This window comes from Rhagoletis zephyria, unplaced genomic scaffold (assembly GCF_001687245.7).
Source record: "Rhagoletis zephyria isolate East Lansing unplaced genomic scaffold, Rhagoletis_zephyria_1.1 Rzeph_scaffold_00248, whole genome shotgun sequence".
Classification (NCBI taxonomy): domain Eukaryota; kingdom Metazoa; phylum Arthropoda; class Insecta; order Diptera; family Tephritidae; genus Rhagoletis; species Rhagoletis zephyria.
In genome coordinates, this window is record NW_016157332.1 from 136,150 (window position 1) to 157,507 (window position 21,358).

At 33.4% G+C, this 21,358-nt stretch overlaps 1 protein-coding gene and 1 long non-coding RNA gene across 21 annotated transcripts in view; one reads left to right on the top strand and one right to left on the bottom strand.

Moving 5' to 3' along the window:
- bt (projectin protein bent) overlaps window positions 1–21,358 on the top strand; it is a 276,654-nt gene that overhangs the window by 70,171 nt on the left and 185,125 nt on the right. For 17 of the 20 annotated variants that reach the window (XM_017609687.1, XM_017609704.1, XM_017609685.1 and 14 more), the window contains exons 6-11: window positions 435–570; window positions 986–1,186; window positions 7,469–7,770; window positions 8,995–9,218; window positions 15,538–15,940; window positions 16,043–16,695. In XM_017609687.1, coding sequence (XP_017465176.1) covers window positions 435–570; window positions 986–1,186; window positions 7,469–7,770; window positions 8,995–9,218; window positions 15,538–15,940; window positions 16,043–16,695 — 1,919 coding nt within the window. The remainder of the gene's footprint in view (window positions 1–434; window positions 571–985; window positions 1,187–7,468; window positions 7,771–8,994; window positions 9,219–15,537; window positions 15,941–16,042; window positions 16,696–21,358) is intronic. The other 3 variants (XM_017609702.1, XM_017609705.1, XM_017609701.1) reach the window with 1 other exon arrangement.
- Window positions 8,212–8,580, bottom strand: LOC108358397 (uncharacterized). The gene is made up of 3 exons (XR_001846767.1): window positions 8,552–8,580; window positions 8,434–8,482; window positions 8,212–8,261 (listed from the first exon to the last, which is right to left on the bottom strand). It is a non-coding gene; the product is annotated as an uncharacterized LOC108358397 (long non-coding RNA).

Sequence of the window (21,358 nt, forward strand, 5' to 3'; positions counted from 1 at the left end):
ACGTTTAGTTGCCATAATCAGACCCTAATATAAAATGACCATCTTCGCATTTCTAACTTAAGTGTAACTAGTAACATGTTCTTCATACATACTTAGTAGGCGCGTTGGTTAGCCTAGAAGTGGAAGTCGCGTGCTTGCAGCTGACCCGGCTATAAACAATTACTTGTTAAACAAGAACTATTGAACGGCCCACTCTGTAATTTTTACGAGATATTTTTCAAACTCTAAGTTCACAAAAAAAGTTGTCTCAGGCAAATCTGTTTTCCAGTTGTAAATATGATATGGAATTACCCATATACTTATAAACGTATGTAGGTATATTAAATTGAGTCTCTTTTAATTCAATATAAAAACTGAATTTTCTCGTATGAATTATGAATCCATGTTTGAAAGTTAAAGCCATGCAATATATGTATATGTATGTACAAATCTAGGCGATGAAGCACCAGTGCCTGAAGACGGCATTAAGCCTACATTTACTGAACGTCCAGTTATACGCCAAAGTGAAGACGGAGGCAATGTAACGTTTGAATGCAGATGTGTCGGAGATCCGAAGCCAACCGTATCGTGGTACGAATTTGTTTTAATATTAAACTTATACGCATAATTACAAATATTGTAACAATGACGCACGCCTTTTAAATAAACAAGTAAGAAATTTGTTTACATAATTTTGTCACTGTAATGTAATTCTGGCGAAGATTCATTTGCCGATTGTCTTTTAAAACATATATTTTGGCAATTGCCATTCTTTCTTAGTCGGTAATGATAAGAGCCTCTATACTGAACTCTAAAATATACTGACATCAGACCATTTCCAAGATTCCCCAAAATTAACCAATCCGCACTTACGATTTTAAGGTGTCGATTAAATATATCGTTTGCATGATTCTTACTTGTTTAGGAGTGCAAGCAAATGCGTATAAAATGTTGTGTACTCTTCGTTTAAAAATTACCCGCGAAAAACTTGTGCATTCTCAAAAAGGTTTCATGGTCAAGAGGAACTCAAGGAAGGCGGAAGATATACAATGTCTTTAACTTTGGATCAAAAACTTTACCACATGGCACGATTAGAAATCAGCAGTGTTATGTCGAGTGACCAAGGAGAATATCGCGCGCGGGCAAGAAATCAGCACGGCGAAGGTGTGGCTACCATCAATCTAAACTTCGAAAGCGGTTCAAAAAAGTAAGAAATCAGTTTTATGTTCCTATAAGTCGAAAAATAGTTTTACACATTTTAATAGTCCCTTTTGTGGATAAAGGTATCTTCTTTGCGCTTACACCTACATACATTACTTAGGGAGTTCATTGATAATTGAAATTGTGGCCATTTGCTAAAAATTATTTTTGCGGTAACAAAGACTTAATCAATGGGAGCCCTAAAAGCGACACTCTATTTTAAACTAAAAAAATTCTGCTTGAATTAACTTGAGTTTTAATTACGTCTTAACAAAATTACCCATCGGTTGAAATAATCAAGAAATACTTCGTTACAATTTTAATTTAATGCAAACCTATTGATTTTTTGAAGAAAAAATCTTATTGATAAATATAAAAAGAAAAACTTATCATAGACAAACATACATTTTTATTTTTTTAGTTTCAGACCTTAAAAATACACAGCACAAAAATTATTGTCCATTGTTTCGAAGACACTATTCGAAATCTCTACCATAATATGATATTGTCAGTACTTGAAGGAACTCGACTTTAATTATTTCGATAGAGGAATACCGATGATTTTTTGCATTGGCAAAAAGAAGTCGCAAAGTTTGTCCACCTTTTTTTGAGCAGAAAATAACTGGTAGTTTCTGCTTTTTATTTCTTACTGCCGGTGTCACGAAAGCAATTTAAGTGAAAATGATTTTTACACCCGAGCGCACTTGTGCACAATGGTATATTAACTTTGTTCGCATAACGGTTGTTTGTAACAGCCAAAACGAATCGAGATAGATATAGACAAATGTATACATAAATGATCAGAATGAAAAGAGAAATCGATTAATCCATGTCTGTCTGTCTGTCCGTCCGTCTATCCGTGTACACGATAACTCGAGCAAAAATTGAGATATCTCAACGAAATTTGGTACGTAGGTTGCCCTTTGTCCAAGGTAGGTTGGTATTGAAAATGGCCGAAATCGAACTGTAACCACGCCCACTTCCCATATAACGGTATTTTCGAAAAATGCAAAAACTGCGATATTAAATATTAGATGCAAATTGTTGAAAATTAGTTTGTGGAGAAGAATTGTGGTAAAAAATAATATTATTATGAAATTTTTTGAAAATGGGCGTGACCCCGCCCATTTATGATGAAATGCCGTATCTCAGTAGCCGCTTCACCAATTCTTACCAAACTCAGTACGAGCCTTGCCTAGGGCGCTAAGAAATCTGTTGAAAATCTTTGAAATCGGACAATATCCACGTCCACATGCCATATAACGGTAACTTACAGAAACACGAAAACTGCGATAAATCAGTAGCGACTGGAGCTAATTCACTTAAAATCGATGATTACAATAGCCACTTATCAAAAAATTAGAATATTATAAATTTTTGGATAATGGGCGTGGCGCCACCCACTTATGACCACAAATGTGTATCTCGGTAACCGATTTACCAATTTCTACCAAAGTCGGTGCACTTAATAACCTTGGTACGGAAAAGCAATTTGTTTAAAATTATTCAAATCGGACGGTAAATTTCAGAAATACGAAAACTCCGATATTTCAATAACCGAGGACGCTAATTTACTCCAAGTTAATAGTTACAACAATCTCCTAACAATAAATAACTGCTAAAGACTTTTAGGAATTGGGCGTAGTACCGCTCACTTTATAACTACAACGGTATACCTCGGTAACCACTTAATCGATTTGTACCTAACTAGGTTCAATTATATCATTAAGTCTAACTCTGCATATTATCGAAAACATTTGAAATCGATTAAACACCCCTACTTATCATGCAAAAGTAGTTCAGAGACGATATTTGATACCTGCGCCGGATATATAAAGTTAGGTTTTGTCCTACACTACTACTACTGGCTACTAGACATTGATAATAAAATTTTATGTTCCATAATTCTTCCGGTTTTTGAGACCTTTCCTCAGAACTTTCCGGGACTTTTATGGATTTTGTCGGTACCCTTCCGAAAATTTTCAACACATTTAAATTTTAACTAGGCTTTTTATGAATGCTAAAGGAACAAAAACAAATACAAAATTTATCGGTTATTTTCCGGTTTGCCCTTATGCTATAACACATCACGAAAAGAGAAAGGGGTAATCGAAGGGCAACATTTTTTGGTAGAAACGAAAACACCATAAGTTTCGTAGATTAGTAAGCAAGTTATAATCAGCCTCATTGCGAGAGTCGTGCCAAATGCAAGACGTTTTTCGGGAGTCGAATCGTATCGAAAATTTCATGTCATTGCCCAAAATTGGCAGCACTGCATAGTTTCGACGATTTTTTATCGTCGTTTATTTATTTCAGCACGACAGTAGAGAATGCGAATGTTGTCGAGTCTTACAATTTATCCTAATTTACGACTTACGCAATGAGGCTGAATATATTTGGTGTAAAATTTAGGTTAACCGTAACAGCCAAATGATAGAAACTGCCTTTTTTTGTTTAGCAGTATAATGAGAAGCATTTCCAAAGGTTCTCTCCGATTGGCTAAAGGGTTTGGATAAATATTTCAAACCCGATTTAATACTGAATATAAGAAAAGGGTATTCAGCAGGGCTGCAAACTAGGGCTGTTGCGAATGTGGAATTTTAGACATCCGCGGATGAGAATGCGAATGTCAAGTATTTTTAAAAAATAAGTAATTTAGGTTAATGTAGAAATGGAAAAGTTAATAATTTGTAATAACTAATGTTTATTTTATTTATGACTTAAATGTAAAAACTGAAGCATTATATTTAATAAAAATGCAGCATTTTCAGGTTCAGACCTGTTTTCTTAAAGGTTCATAAATCAAACCTGCGAAAAATATTGGCTACACTGACAAAAGAGTTTGATACGTCAACTAAATAAGCTTCTCTCAAGACATGATTTTGTTATAGTAACTTATATGGTTATTGTTACCAAATCATGTGTTGAGAGAAATATATTTAGCTAACTTTTTTCTGAGGGTACAATTTGTCATTTTGTTTGCCAGATATACGTTTTATCAGTGCACTTGCACGTCATTCGCACAAGCTCCGAATTGATTATTGCTAGTCCGAATGCGAATGTTAAAATTGCCGCGGAAACTTCTTGGTTGCGAATACGGATGCGAACATTCGCAACAACCCTGCTGCAAGCCGCTTCAAAAACTTAGTTCAAACCACTTAAAAAAACTTGTACCGGTACAATAAAGGGTTCATGAATGCCCTTGAACCACGGTTCGGTTCGGTTCGGTCCAAATGGTTTAATTTTTTATACTAAGTGATACAAAGTAGAGTCCGACCGATTCCAATTTTTTTCAGGTACCGATGCCGATGCCATTTATCGGCTTATGAAGAAAGAATCGACCGATGCCGATGCCGATTCCATAAAGAATTACAAATAAATGTATTAATTCATGAAACCAGTTACATACATACATATGTATGTATAACAAGTAAGAAAGTCTAAGTTCGGGCGAAGCCGAACATTAAATACCCGGCGCAAGTATTAAATATATGTTTTTTCACCTTTCCGAAACCTTCCGAGAGATGGTAAGCCGAGGTGTATCAATTTTGAGTAAATTAGCGCCTTCAATTTCGAAATATTGAAGTTTCAAGCATTTCTGAAATTTACCGTTATATGAGAAGCGGCCGTTATTTTAGTCCGATTTCAATAATTTTCAACGTTTTGCTTATATGTGGCAAGCACAATAACCACACCGAGTTTGGTACAAATTGGTAGAACGGGTACCGATATACATATATGAGATCATAAGTGGGCGGTGCCACTTCCATTTTCCAAAGTTTTACCATAATCGTATTTCTTGGTAAAGAATTGTTGCAAGCATCAATTTTGAATAAATTAGCTTCAATATTTACTGATTTATCGAAGATTTTGTATTTCTCTAAATTACCGTTATATGGGATGTGGGCGTGGTTATTGTCCGATTTTAAAAAGTTTCGGCGGTTTTTTATGCTGTACCAAGGCCAACAACTGTGCCAGATTTGGAAGAAATAGGTGCAGCGGTTACCAAGATATACACATGTAACCATAAGTGGGCGTGGCTACGCCCATTTTCCAAAAATTTATAATATTCTTATTTTTCGTCTAAAAATTATTGTAAATATCAATTTTGAGTGAATTATCTTCAGTAGTTACTAAAATATCGCAGTTTTCGTATTTCTGGAAATTACCGTTATATGGGAAGTGGGCGTGGTTAAAGTCCGATTTCGCCCATTTTCAATACCAACCTACCTTGGATTAAGGGAAACCTACATACCAAATTTCGTTGAGATATCTCAATTTTTGCTCGAGTTATCGTGTACACGGACAGACGGACAGACGGACAGACGGACAGACGGACGGACAGACAGACATGGCTTAATCAATTTCTTTTTTCATCCTGATCATTTATGTATACATTTGTCTATATCTATCTCGATTCGTTTTGGCTGTTACAAACAACCGTTATGTGAACAAAATTAATATACCCTTGTGCACAAGTGCGCTCGGGTATAAAAATATATGTGCTAAAATACACTCTTTTGCACTCAATGCATAAGAACTCATATGCTAGTTATGTAAGTATTTACATACATAGTGGTCCACAAAATAAAACAATTGAGATATTTTGACCGATTTTGGCATTTGTCTTTTGTTTATTTAATGTTTATTATTTTTTTATAAACGTCTAGTTGGTATACAACAAACACCATATAAATTCAGATTTCAAACTGTGTACAAAAATTAGAAAAATTCTGCTTGTTTTCACCAAAATTTCAAACTTTTTAATCAGAATTTTGGTATGCAGTTTTCTAGACCATTTAATTCTATTATAATGAAGTGGAAGTTTCAAGCTGCCGTAAAATCCCGTTGATTTTTAGCAATTGTTTGTTGCTGGCAGTGTCCTCCATATAAAAGAAAATTGTTGAACATAGTTTTGTATGAAAAAAACCTTCAACAAAAAAAATTCATTTTTGGTGAGCTCTCTGCAAATGTTTTTTGATGTTGGCTATTGTCTGTCGCTTCACCCGAACATATGAAAACAATTCCAAATAATGGCAAAGAATCGGCGAAAAAAGGCCGATGCCGATGCTGATGCCAATTAATCGGTCGGACCCTAATACAAATATCTCAAATATATGACAAATTCTGTATATAGAGCACTTAAAGGCTTTGTTATTGAGATCAAATTCAAATATCCACTGGTATCCATTCCTTAAATGAAGACAAACGGCTCTATTATATATGTGGTTTTTAATAGTTATATTATTTAAGGCGGATTCATCGTTTTAGTTCTAAACTAAAATTGAAATTGAGTTCACAACTCAAAAGCGTTAAGAATTTTCTCAGTTGCTCTCCCAGAGAGAGAAACACAACAACAACCACATGGAAGAAAAGTTCTGAACTAAAACGATGCATCTGCCTTTATTATCTAATATTTCAAGTTCACAGTAATGCGAAATTAAAAAAAAAATTTAATCAACTCAAAAAAACCTGCCTCAGAATTTTGAATAGAACTCAAAATCTGGGCTTATGGTTGAAACCCTCAATTTCGAAAGGCTGGGGCAGTCATGCCAAGCGCTGGCGAAACTCCATAAGAAAAAATAATACAAGTTCATTGTTCATAAATTTTTCATAAAAATGTAGTGTATTATAGTATAAAAGAGACCTTAAAAATCCCCATTTCAAACTTTGTACGAAAGTTAGAAAAAAGCCATAAATTTCAACATTTTGTTCATCATCACAATTTTAAACTTTTTAGTCATAATTAATCGAGTAAGCAGATCTTTAGCTCATTCAAATTCAAGTTGAAGTTTAAAGTGTTTTAAAATTCGCAGTAATTTTTGAAATTTCTTTCATATAAAATACATTTCGAGCATACTTTATATGAAAGAATATGCAACTCATGGAATGGCCATCAAACAAAAAAAAATTACCAGGTTGCATTTTTATCGATTTCGGCATTTGAAAATAACAATTGTTCGATTCGAAGCTCAAAAAAAGCCGTGGTTCGGTTCAAAACTGGTTTGCAGTCCTGTTTAGGAATTTAATAAGGTTATTTTTTAATTCTATTATTAGCTACTTGCTACTTGCTAGTAATTAAATACAACACAGTATTTGTATGGGAATGAAATGAAATAAATCTTCACTCAGAAAAATTTGTATTCACTCGGCAGCTTTATACTTTTGTATATACGTATGTAGATGTTTGCCGGAACGCGAAAACCTTAACTTATTTTAAATGCTTTTACCCACCTTTAAAGCAAAAGTTAATGAAATTAAGAAAATGACTAAAAAATTATCAATGCAGAATTCCGGATGGTAAATCGCCTAGATTTCCGAAAAAGCCAACCATACGACAAGAAGAAGATATTTTAATAATGGAATGCATATTAGAGGCACATCCGGTTCCAGACATAACATGGCACTGTGCCGACAAAAAAATTGAAGATTCGAAGCGTACAAAGATGTCGAGAAAGGCAATTTCGAAGGACACATATGTTTTGACATTGGAGATACAAAATCCCACCAAGGACGATGGTGGAAATTATCGGTGCAACGCCGTAAATATGTATGGCGAAAGCAATGCCAATATAGCGCTGAATTTCCAAGGTATATTTTATAATATACATACATAAATATGTAGAGATGCAGATGCATTTACAAACAATGGGTTATATATAAAATGAAGAAAATATACATATACATTACATATATACTAGTTTTAAGCTGTTTTATGCCATGGTTTGGGGTATGGGAAACATACATAAGTATATACTGATTGATGAGAGTACCCCCATTTTTAAGTTTTTTATACCGGATAGTAAGTTAATGTGGTATAAATACATCAGACAACCCGTTAGTTTGAGATAAACATGCTACAAGGATTAATTGAATTTTGAATATTTCCAAGCATGTTGACATTTTAACTGCGTTAGTTTTTTAACAGCGCGTTTTGCTCTCCTCATAAATTCCATTTTTGTAACCATTTCTAATTTACCCATTTATTGATTTTGCGTTGNCTATTGCCGCAGTCGTTGCCAAACCAATAGTGCTGCTTTTGGTACCAGTTCCCTTCCACGAGAAAAGTTTTGCTACCTCATCTGTAATAATTTTTTTTTAATGAATCATTTATTGACGCTCGTACGGANTAAGGCTTCGGATTTCGCACGCCTTTTTAATTGAGAAGCCATATTATCAATAAAACATTAAGTTCAATAACTGCAAAGACCTAATAAACTAGCAAATTAAAAAAATAAATAACTATAAACTTACGAGATAGGGGAATTAAACGTTTAAATCCTTTAGTGTTACTCCGCGCAGCCTGTGAAAGAGTTGCAAAACTCCTTAAATTAATTTGTATTTTTGAATTACATATGTAGTAGCTACTTACAAGAAGTTTAATTATAAAAGAAAGTGGTAGATCGTCCTTGGCGTTTGCACCAGTCTGCCAATAAATCACATACTTAATAATTTTCTTAAATTGAATATTTAACAAACTACTTATAAAATGTTGTGATTGAAGAAAAATTGTCAACAAAACTAAAATTTTTTCTTGTGCTGACAAATTACTACAAGCCTCTTTCTATTATATTTTTTTTTGTTTTATCGTTTACGAGCTTTTCTGTAACTATTTGGCGATACGAGAATCCCTCGTAAAACATAATGTTCGTAAAATGTACGTTTTCTTGCTGGCTGGGTATGTAGTTAGATACCTGTATATACATACATAAATGTATTTACATATATACATATGTAACTGCATCACATCTAAAGAAAACAAAACTTCTAATTGAATATATTATTCACTGCAAAAAATAAAATAAAATACAACAGGTGCGAACGACGCCAACGGATTTGCGCCATCATTCATCGAGAAACCTCGCATAATTCCAAACGATTCTGGCACACTAATAACAATGAAATGCAGATGCAAAGCGAAACCTGAGCCCACTGTTAGTTGGTATAGAGGTACCCAACTGGTCAGTGAAAGTAAAAAGATCAAAATAAAGTCGGCTGTGATTGCGGAGGACACATTCGAATTAACTTTAGAGATAAAGGTAAGCTTCAAACTCAAAATTAATACAGTATCACCCGGCTAATTGACCCCTGATTTAGTAATAAACTAAATTAAGTGCCGTTTTCACAGTGGGTGATTAACTGAAATTTGGCAGTTAAATTTAAATTTTTGTATTGAAAACCTAAAGTTAACTTCCGGATGAGAGTTAACTCGTCACTGCAAAAACGGCCCTAAGTGACTTCCGAGATTGTACATTACATATATTATTATTATTATTATTATTATTATTATTATTAAGTGACTTCCGAGATTGTACATACATATTAACCTATAACTCGATCAAAAATGAATTTCTCAATTGATATAATCGCAAATAATTCGTCGGATGATTAAACTTCCGATTATCCTTTTGGTATTGGAGACATTTTACCCAAATCTCTGAATACTTGCTTTATTTCAATTCCATCCCTCCGTCATATTCTCCTATAAATAACTCACTTTTTTATATACAGCCCGGTTCACTTGAATATGTACACATTTTTTCCTCAGATCAGAGCTTATATCTGGATTTTTGGGCATCGGAAAAGTTTCTTTTTGATTTCATATTGAGGAATGATCAATTTCAAAGAAAAGTGGTAAAAATGGAGAAATTTATGCTTATTATTTTGATTCACTTGAATACGTACAGTGGCTTTAATACAAGGAAAGGATTATATTGAAGCAACAAAAGCATACCATTCATTTTAATTCTCTATATAACACTTTTAGTATGGATTGTCCGGAAGACAATTCCAGAGTCACTTTGAAAAATGAAGGACATCTCTCTGCTTACCACTTTAATCGCCGGAAAAAACAAATGCAAATCATTACATAGATTGTCTGACACGCAAACTTTGCAGAAAATCCAATTCTAAATATTTTCCATTAAGTTTAGGTGCTGTGAATAGGACGAACGCTGAAAAAATTATGAGTGCTAAACAGTGCGTAATTTCGCTAGCATATTTAAGAACGCGGTGCCAAAATATGCGAAAAATGTTAAAAAAATTTAATATTTTTATTGCATGAACTATTCGTAATTGTGGAAACTTGAAATATTATCTGAACTGCTATAGACTACGAAATAGCGGTTCAGACCACTATACTCTCTTCTTGATCATGGAGGGGAAACAAACAACGTTCGTCCTTTCAAAAATCGTGACAATTATAGTAATCAGCAAAAAAGGCAAAATGAGCTTTGAAAAAAGGCATATATTTTTAATTTTGTTATGTACTTCCTTTATGTACAATGTGCTATATTTATTTTGTGCCGATATTTTAAGACTTCTATCAAAATATTTCGGAAAAATATTAATATTTACGTGAGCTGGACCGGTTTGAAAATACTTTTAAAAATGGAGTTTTTTATGAATAATTATATTTTTATGAAATATTATATTAATAATAATAGTTTCTTAAAGGATTTTTTGGAAAAAAATCCCCCCAGATGACAAAACAGTTTAAGTTTAAAAATGCTACATAAATATATTCAAAAATTGTATCAACGGAATCATAATAATGAGATTTTGATGCTGTTTTTTTACTTTTTTCAAAGATTCGTGTAAGAAAAACTTGAATAACTGCTCCAAAACTTTACCGATATAGACTTATAAGGTATCAGTGCAGAGGTATTTTCTCACCCTTTTTATTTCTTTGCAAAAAAAGCTCATTTACGTCCCAAATTTTTTTTTATCAAATACCAACACATCTTAATTCAACATGGAATGACACGCGTTTACCTTACCTTCCTCTTCCAACTTTGAATGACCTTATTAATTATTAATTAAAAGGGTGAGAAAATACCTTCCCAATGATATCTCATAAGTCTTGGTAATTGGTAAGGTTTTGGCTGAGTTATTCAAGTTTTTCTTAAACCGGTATTTGAAAAAAGTTCAAAAACAGCATCAAAAATCGCATTATTATGATTCCGTATTCATTTTTTTAATACTTTTATGCAAACTTTTTAAGCTTAAACTGTTTAGTCATCTGAGGTAATTTTTTAAAAAAATATTTTAAAAAAAAACTTTTTATTAATAAAAAACTAAATTTTTGGAGGTATTTTCAAATCGGTCCAGCTCACGTAAATCTTAATATTTTTGCGAGATATTTTGGTGGAAGTCTTAAAATATAATAGATTTTATATTTCCAGTGGAAAAACAGTACAGTTTCTTTTTTTGTATGGGGAGTGGTGCAGTCCACTGTACATAAGTTGACTATGATTACTAGGCCGTGCACAATGCCACTAAGTGCATTTTAAAATTTTCAGGCAATAGCCCCATGCGATTATGGATTATATTTTTTGTTGTTTGAAATATTTTATTTTTATCAGTATTTTTCTTTTAATCAAAATATGTTGAAATAAAAGTGAAAATATAAAAAAATATTTTGCCAGAACCACAAATAGGGGTAATATATCACTCGCCAAATTCTAGCGATGCTGACTTTATCAGCTACTTCAGTGAAATTTTAAACAATACTTGCCTAAATGATAACACTATATTTATTGGAGACTTCAATATAAATCTATATAAAGCTACAACTTACAGTAAAAAATTGGTAGAGTTATTTCAGTCCTTCTCAATGGTTCAGAAAATTAATTTTTATACTAGGAAATTGGAAGAGGCCGAAACCATGATTGATTTACTATTTACCAATAGCAACAATATTTCGTGTCAAAGAATGGATATGCATCGGATCTCCGATCATGAGACAATATATGTCAAGATCGAGTTGGAAAAAATCTATAGAATGAGAGCAAACAAATTTATTATATCTTGCGAAAATTACACAAGTGACAATCTTCTTCACCAACTGAGGCAATACAATTACAGGGATTTTTCGAAATTAAGCATCGATGATAAATCGAAGTTTTTAACTAATGTCTTGTCATATTCAATGGGCACTCTAACATACACTAAAGAAATAAGGCTTAAGCTCATGAACAAGTGGTATGATACTGAACTAGCATACCTTAATAAACAAAAGTATAATCGTTACAGGATAGCATTAGAAACAGGGGCCTGGAATGACTATAATACAATCAAACGTAGATATAAGAGGATGGTAAAGGTTAAATACTTGGAGCATAAGATAACAGTTTATATTGGAGATAGCAAATCAATGTGGAAGCATCTAAAAATTGCATAAGTATGTCAAAGCAAATAAACACCATTAATAAAGTGTTAATTCACAACACCTTTTACACAACGGAAAATGATATTGCACAATCACTAAATAACTATCTTATTGACAGCATTATAGAAATTACCTCATTATAGAATTACCTCAAAACCTGATAAAAGAGGATCCTTTACGATTCCAAATTGCACACATAACTTTAAATTTATAGAAATCGAAACCGATGAAGTGCTTGAAATTGTCAGTGGTTTTAAAAACAAAATTGGAGGAAAAAAACTATTATCTGTGGGAGTAATGAAAGACTCTATAACATATACAGGGTACTTTTACACGCAGTTAATTAATGAAAGTCTAAAATATGGTGTTGTTCCTGATCACTGGAAAACATCTGTTGTTGTGCCAATTGAGAAAGTCAAGAACACAATCAGAGCCGACGAGATGAGACCAATTAATACGTTGCCAAGTGATGAAAAAATTCTTGAAACCCTAGTTAAAAAGCAACTAATACAATATTTAGAAACTAATAATATATTAATGCCACAACTGTCTGCTTTTAGGAAAAGGCACTCGTGTGAAACCGCACTAAACTTAGTAATAGCTCGCTGGAAAGAAGAATTGAGCAGAAACAAATACATAATTGCTGTCTTCTTCGATTTAAAGCGTGCATTTGAGACCATAAATCAACAGTTACTTTTAAATAAATTGAGTAATCTATAGAGATACGGGGCGTTGAGCTAAAATGGTTTCAAAGTCTTATTATGAATCGTTACCAGAGAACACAGATTGGACCGTCGGTATCTGACAAAAGAAGTATAGTGGTTGGCCTACCTCAAGGCTCAGTGCTAGCACCTATATTATTTAATATGTACATAAATGATATTGCCAACGGTATTAAATATTGTCATATTAATCTCTTCGCTGATGACACGTTAATCATGTTAAGTAGTGACCATATTACTGATATTGTTTCAAAACTACAAGATGACTTAAATAAAATATGTAATTGGCTATGTTTAAACAAACTTAAAATAAATGTAAGTGAAACCAAATACATACATGATTATATCCAGAAGAAATATTGAAATGCATGAACTTCGTAATTTAAACATAAACCAACAAAAAATAGAAAGGGTGCAGAGCTTACGCACTTGGGTATAAAAATTGATGAGAAGCTACAGTTCAATGATCATATTGACCGCAAGCTAAATAGCAAAAAAATGTTCTTTATGCGACGTACTTGCAAATTACTGAAAAGGAAATATAAAATAATGGTATATGGATCAATAATAAAACCTCTCCTCAATTATCGTCCAAAATTTTTCATCATAATGAATGATAGCCAAATTTATAAATTGCAGAAACAACAGAACCAAGCAATGAGATTCATTCTTCGAAAACGATATGACACGCCCATTAGAGACATGTTATCAGCCCTTGGTTGGCTAAATGTGAAACAACAGAACTTTTATTATACGATGAAATTTGTTAAAAACATTATTGAAGATAATTTACCAGAATACCTAAAGATTTACTTAAAGTATGGCAGCAATGTGCACAACAAAGATACACGTAAGAAAAATGACTTCAATCTACCTATGTTAAAAAGCGAATCTAATAAATGTAATCTTTACTACAAGGATCTTAAATGTTATAATGAATTACCAAATACTGCCAAGCAATGTAAAAACATCAATGAGTTTAAAAGAAAGTTGTTTGAATATTGTAAAACTATCCTAATATAATGTAATGTATTACTTTTGTACTTCTGTTTTCCGTTTGGGGGGGTGAAATAACACAAACGGCAATAACACAAAATTTGCTTTATTTCACTTTTAAATGGGAAATAATACCAAAATCTGAGTTTTGCTTTATTTCCAACAAAGGTTGGAAATAAAACAAATTTTGCCTTATTTCCCATTGCTTATTTATACTATTTGTAAAAAAAAACACAGTTTACTGACAGAAGCAAAAAGAACTTTGTTTATTCCAAAAATACAGTTAAACCAAGGCACATTGCACAGGTAATATCAGTATAGCAGCTGATTTGATTTATTTCAAATTATTTGTTCTCGAAAATGTCAAATATTTAACATTTCTTCTCAAAAAAATTCTAAATTGTTAAAATCTATTTGCATGTGAAACATTTTCCATACAAAACCAGCGATTAAATAGCAGCTTTTGNATGTACTACTTTTTGTCAAATGTAACTGGGTGACTACGTACATATGTGCACTAGTTTGCTTTATTACTCAAATTGTTAAGTATAAAAGTTGGTCTTATTGCTCAACGAGAAATGAAATAAAGCAAATTTGTGTTATTTCACATTCAAATGGGAAATAACACAAATTTGCGTTATTGCCGTTTGTGTTATTTCACCCCCCCCTTCCGTTTACTATTGTTCCGTAATTTCAACTTGTAATTGCCATGTATGAATGCCATTCCAAATGATTTTATTAGGCTTAAGCAATGTAATATTAAATAACTAGGTTAAGTCTATCTTCATATATTGTAATGAATTAGGCTCAAGAGAGCTGTAAGAAATAAATAATAATAAATAATAATCTGCTTAGGTAAGCCGTTGCCTTTGCTGCTTGAGGTGGCGGTAATTTCAGTTTGTATTATGACACTCTTGCAGCAAATGAGCGATATTAATTCGTTAGTTCCTGGATTTTACTTCAGTGCTCCTAAATATGTATACTCGATCCGAAAGTGTTAGATAGTAGGAGTTCATATTCGTATCGAATACAACTTTCGAGTAGTTTAAAGTTTCGAATCTAATTACATAGTAACCCCCCAGATATAAGATTGTATCATGAGCAAAAAATGTGAACCTATTCAAGTGAATCGGGCTGTACATATGTACATACGTATATGAGTGTCTTATTGAATACGCATATGTGTAAAAAACGCAGTGGTCAGAGTTAATTTGGTTGGTCCGCTATTTCAGTAATCGTGGGCTTCAAAGAGCCCATGTCCTTACATTTGTTCTTGCTATTCATACGCATTTTAACCGAATGCTTAGTCGTTTTTACAGCTAGGCTTATTTAGAATACGCTTAATTTCTTCTAACGTTGTTTTGAAAGATGGGTAACAAGAAAGGAATCTTGAAAATGTAATTCACAAACTTTATCGGACCGAGTACCGAAGTCCTTTGTATTTATTTTATGCTTTTTTCTTCCATACAGGATCCTGGAGCTGCAGACGGTGGAACTTACCGATGTAACGTTAAAAACGAATATGGAGAATCGAATGCGAATCTTAACTTGAATATCGAGGCTGAACCAGAGCCGGAAGGCGAAGGTCCCACGTTTGTGGAGAAACCACGTATAGTATCTGAAAATAAAGGAAAGCTCGTTATTATGGAATGCAAGGTCAAAGCCGACCCAAAGCCAGATATAATTTGGTATCGCAATGGTGAGGTCATACAAGAAAGCAGTAAGATCAAAATGTTTATGGAGCAACGGGGCGATCAGTACTACATTAAATTAGAGCTTATCGATCCACAACTGGAGGACTCAGGTCTTTACAAATGCAACATTAAAAATACATTGGGCGAACTAAATGCGAATCTCACATTAAACATTGAAAGTAAGTTGCTTTTTATATGACAATGATAAGCGCCGTTGGGCTTGTTTTTACATAGCTAATTACTAAATATTTTAATTTGCATTCTTCCGAAATATCTCGCAGTTGTTCCTGTTATTAAGGATAAGCCGAAAATCATAAAGATCATTAAGAAGCGTACCGTAGTCATTGAATGCACAGTAGCATCTAAATTCGAGCCGAAATGTACTTGGTACAAAGAAGAGACTGCTGTCAAAGAAACCAAACGCCACGTATACCTAGTTGAACAAACCAAGGAAGGCGAATTTGCCGTTAAATTGGAAATAAATGAAGTCGAAGAGACTGACAAGGGTTCTTACAAATTGATTGCTAGCAACGAAAAGGGCGAGGCGGTTTCTCAAGTTGTACAGCTCATGGACATACCCGAGGAAGAGCGTAAACCTACTAAACCTGAACTTGTGCGAAAGCTTACCGACCAGACTGTAACAGAAACCAAGTCATTTGAACTGCATATTACACTGAATCAAAGTGATCGCAAGTGCAAGATTGAATGGTACAAGGGCAGCACACTGATCAAAGATACCAGGGACATAACAACCACATTTGATGGCACAAATGCGAGGCTTACATTCAGCACAGCACGCCAGGAGCATTCCAGCACCTACAAGGTGGTGATAATCAATGAAGCTGGCAAAGCCGAGTCATCTTGTAAGATCACCGTCGCTAAAAAGGACGTAAAGAAAAAAGACATCGAAAAGGAATTAGAGGAGAAACGAAAGGTAAAAAATCGCTCATAACTGCGGTGCATGTCCCACGTGATACAACAAAATGAAGTTACTACGTTTTGTTGTGTCACGGGAGCACTTATATTATGTGTTAAATTAGCTAGGATCTCTTCGTTTGAGAATGCGGAGTTTATTTTGCCCTGAACAGATTAGGCTTTATATTGGCAGCATAAATCCAAACTTGTAAATATGTTGGATTCAAAGTACGACGCATTTAGTGTTTTGAGAAGAAGTAAAACTGCTTGTTCAGTTAGCTATGATGTTTAGTTTAAAGTCGAGCTGAAAGTGAAAGGGTGTTAGTAACCCACTCATATCACTCGAGAGATAGTTGCAAGTCTTTATTTTTACACTCTTGCTTTTATGCGTTCCTGAATTAGCACATTGGATCTACTACGTCGCGACGCCACTTAAATATGAATGTACTATATGAAAATGTAGTAAAAATCGCTGTTAGTAAATATTCAGTCGTGTTTAGAACGAAAGATGGCCATAAGACTGAAAGTTCAAAATCGAATGCATTTTGAAACACCTTAGCACATTGTCTCTTAAATATGGAATACACTTTTCTTTATATATTTACTGTCATCCGAGTGGTTTTATAGGTTCATAGCGTATAAGTTTGTGACTAAAATTGGCACACTTTTGTATTTGTTATCTAATCTGCCAATTATTTCTTTACTCTTGTGATACTTGCAAATAGGGATGGAAATTAAAACTTACTAATCGATTAACGGATAAACGTTAAATTGATAGGCAAATAAATTGCTGTAATTAATTACAAGATATTAATTGATCGACTGCCTTTTGGTAACTTTTGTTTTAATGATAAATTAAAGAAAGAACTTGTTGACAATGAATTTTTTGTTTTAAATACAATATGTAGAATAACTCACTTACTGTTTAGCTAAGGGAGAGCGGGGCACCAGGTTTAGCGTTGGGCTTGAGGTAGAGGATGTAGGGATTACCTTTTGATGCGTGGGTATGTTCGAGTATCAAGCTCAATGGACCCACGTGATCTTTAGGAGCACATCAAGTCAACGGGAAGGCAGGTGAAGTTGTGGCGCAAGATATGGCCCTTTTACCATTTGTTTATTGGAGGAGTCATGCTCCAGCCGCCGCAAAGTGTGCGTTTCGAACACTCTATCCAAATTATTCGTGGCGCTTTCAGTAGAGGCAACATTTTGATATCAATCAAATTTGGTTCGAAAGCTAAAGTAAGTAATTGTATTTCAAGAGAAAATATTGCCATTAAACTACAGTTACTTTTCGATCTTAAAAAAATAGGTCAAAGGTATTGTAGTACACATATTAGCAAAAAAAATATTGTTTAATGTTCTGCTATACTAATCTGGTTGGTTTTGGGACGAGAAATACGATTCACTGTTTAAAATAGGAAAAAATCAGCTCTCGTTAAAAAAACTCATGATCTATTGAAGCATTCCATGCGCACGTACAGACAAATTCAACTAATTTTCTGTTTTCAGTGGCATCGTGTTTCTGGTCCCAAAATCAATAAGTTTGATCATAATAGTATATTACATTTTGTTTGGGATGAATTCCGGCACTTTTCCGAGGAGCACTATTTTTGACCTTTTTAATGGTTAAAAAGTAATTGTGGCTCAATGGCAATATTTTTACTTATTAATTGCATTAGCTTTCAAACTCACTTTAATCGATCTGAAATCATTGTTTATATCGAAAGCGCTACGATTAATTCCCATAGAGTGTTCAACAAGTACATTGTGCGTCTTATAGCCCGACCATAATGAAAACGACGAGCTACGGACCACAGACAGATAAGGTTCGTCCTCTTCTTCCATGCCAAACTAATTCAAATTCATGATGTCGCTGACGCGTTCAAAAAAATCATGTTGTTATCGACAAAGCGTTTAGATAATGAAGATAACAAATTGGAAGCTGTGGTTCGTCGTTTTAAATGTGTTCAGAACTTTATGTTGCTGATGTATATATTCAAAGGGAGGGCCAATGGCTACCATAAAGCGGTCACCTCTTCATGAATCCATGAACAGCCTCTTTTCAGCCTGTAAGCCGTCGTTTACTACCGGGTTACGAAATTAATCCGGGAGTGGAGTGTGGACGACTCGCACTTACTTTAGTACGGGATATTCAATACAAGTGCATGTGTGATTCGCCGCACTTAATTTAATACTGGAAATGAACAAGTCACATAAATACTTAAAATTTTTAATTAAAAATAGTTTGTATAAAAGTATTTTTAAAAGTTTTTGGTGGTCAACCTACTTCGGTTTTCAGAAAATATTGCCCCAGCTTCAGAAAACATACATTTCGCGGACACTGTTGTACCAATCAACTGATTATATTTGTGGGAAAGCAAGTAAAGGTTTTGAATATACCACTCTGGTTTCATCAAACAAAAAGAAACTCAGTTCGTAACATGAAATACATGGAAAACTTTGAGCGCTTTGAGCGACCTCTAAATATTTTTTGATTTCAAAATAAAAAATAGGGATATATTTTTTCGGTATAGAACAATCCTAGGAGGGAGCATAAAGATTCCGACTTTACTCTCATGCATTTTTGAAGCACCCAGTGCACTTATTTATACTAGCAGTGATGTTGCTTTTGTAAAATACAGTGTTGTCCCACTCACAAACAGAGTTTCCATTGTGGGAAATTTTGAAAGTTGATTTAGTACGATTTAGATATAAAAAAATAAAAGGGCTGTTCACGATTTTATGCATATGCTCTTGCATTTGCATATTCGTTGCTTTTGTAAATTTACAACAATAAAATGAACACGGTTCCACCTGCAAATCCAAGACCATTTTCACAACATCCTGAACAGCCCTAATGTATGTGTGCTCACATACATATGGAATAGTAGCTTGAGTCGGGAGGCTCTAAAAGAAATTTTTTGATGACACTAAATGAGAATATTGACTTGCTAACATCAGAATTATTCCTTTCAGGATTATTTGCCAAGAATTCTTCAATGGCTTGGCATCAGTGCGTCATTCGCAATCGTACCCTGCAATATTATACGATTGAATTGACTTATGAAAAGAAATACTCGATGGTTTATAATAACTCATCTTCATAAGGAGAGGAAAATTAAGCAGTTAGTTTAGGTACTGAACAAAATTCTTGCTTAAAGTAATGTATACAGGCTTCTCAAAGAAGCCTATAAATTACCTTTTTAAGCCAACAACGCTTGTAAAACTAGAGCACCATGCGGTATGAGTGACGTGAAGCTGTTGAAGGAGCCAGGGTGTATGAGCGACGCACAGTGTATTTGCGTGGCCGGTCAAAATTATTGGGTGTGTTTTTGTAGTAATCAATAAAATAAAGCGCAGAACTTTACCATAATTAGGCGTTTATATGAGAAAAGTTACTAATTACACTTATCTTAAAATCATTTTCGCAACATATTTACTATCCATCCGATACCAAAAGCCCACAAAAAAGCTTTCAGGTGGTGGGCATCAGTTTGCCCGCGGGCAAAACTCGTTCAAGCTTTCTATATTAAATGTATACAAATGTATACAACGCCATGACGCCACTACAGTAAACCAATTTTTTAATCAGAATTTTAATCAGATCATTTGTTTGGCGTTTTTTATTTCCATATAAATACATATATAGTAGAGAACTATATGAGTCAAAGTTTTTAAATCAAAGCGAACACAGGTTGCTGCTGCATCCCAAAAAAGATTTTTTTTTTGAAAAAACAGTATGTTTTAATGGTTGCATTTTCTTAAATAATGCATTTTTTGCAAATGCACAAAATCAATTTTTAATTCTTTGATAATGGTGTCAGACCTGCGGCATTCATTCGAATTTTAAAAATGAGGTATTAAATAAAAAGGCCTGAATAGAGTTGTCGCCTGTTAAAAATTAAATTAAAGTTGTTTAAAAAGTTAAATAAATGTTTAAAATATGGATATCAATCGAATTGGGTTTGAACAGGCCTCCCTAACTTCCTATAGGAGAGTCGCCACTTGTTTTAAAAATCAAATTTCATTTGAATTGCGGAAATTAGGTAATTGAAATATGTACATATCACCATGCGGGAGTCGGATGAAAGAGGTTTAAGAAGGATTTATCTTGCAAATGTATTAAAGCGGGTTGCCACCTGTTTGTACAGTCGAATTGAATTATACAAAATTTATGTGTATATATGAAATATTGTAATATTTGTGTCAAACGAAATGGTTACGACATTCTTATTTTGTTAATATGTATATATATATGTTTTGTTAATATGTATATATATACACTATATGTATATATATATTACCAATGAGTGATTTGTTTTGATGACATTATTATTATATTACTGGACTCTTAAATTAACTTTAAAGAGTCAGTAAATTTGTTTTGCTAAATTTGTAACATTTTTGACTAGTAATTAAATTTAATATTTTTTAAATAAGTGGCAGCCTTTCTACATCTAGTTCCTTTATATTTTAATATCTATATCATTTGACTTATTTAATAATTTTGATACAATTTTTTAACAGGTGGTAACCTTTTAAAAAAAACTTTATTGCACTTCAGTAGGCAGATAATATGAAACCTCTATTTGAAAATCGAACGAACTATATATGTATATGTAGATACCTATGTAAATGCTATAATTTTTCAACTTCAAACTGCATTTACACTGAAAGTATGA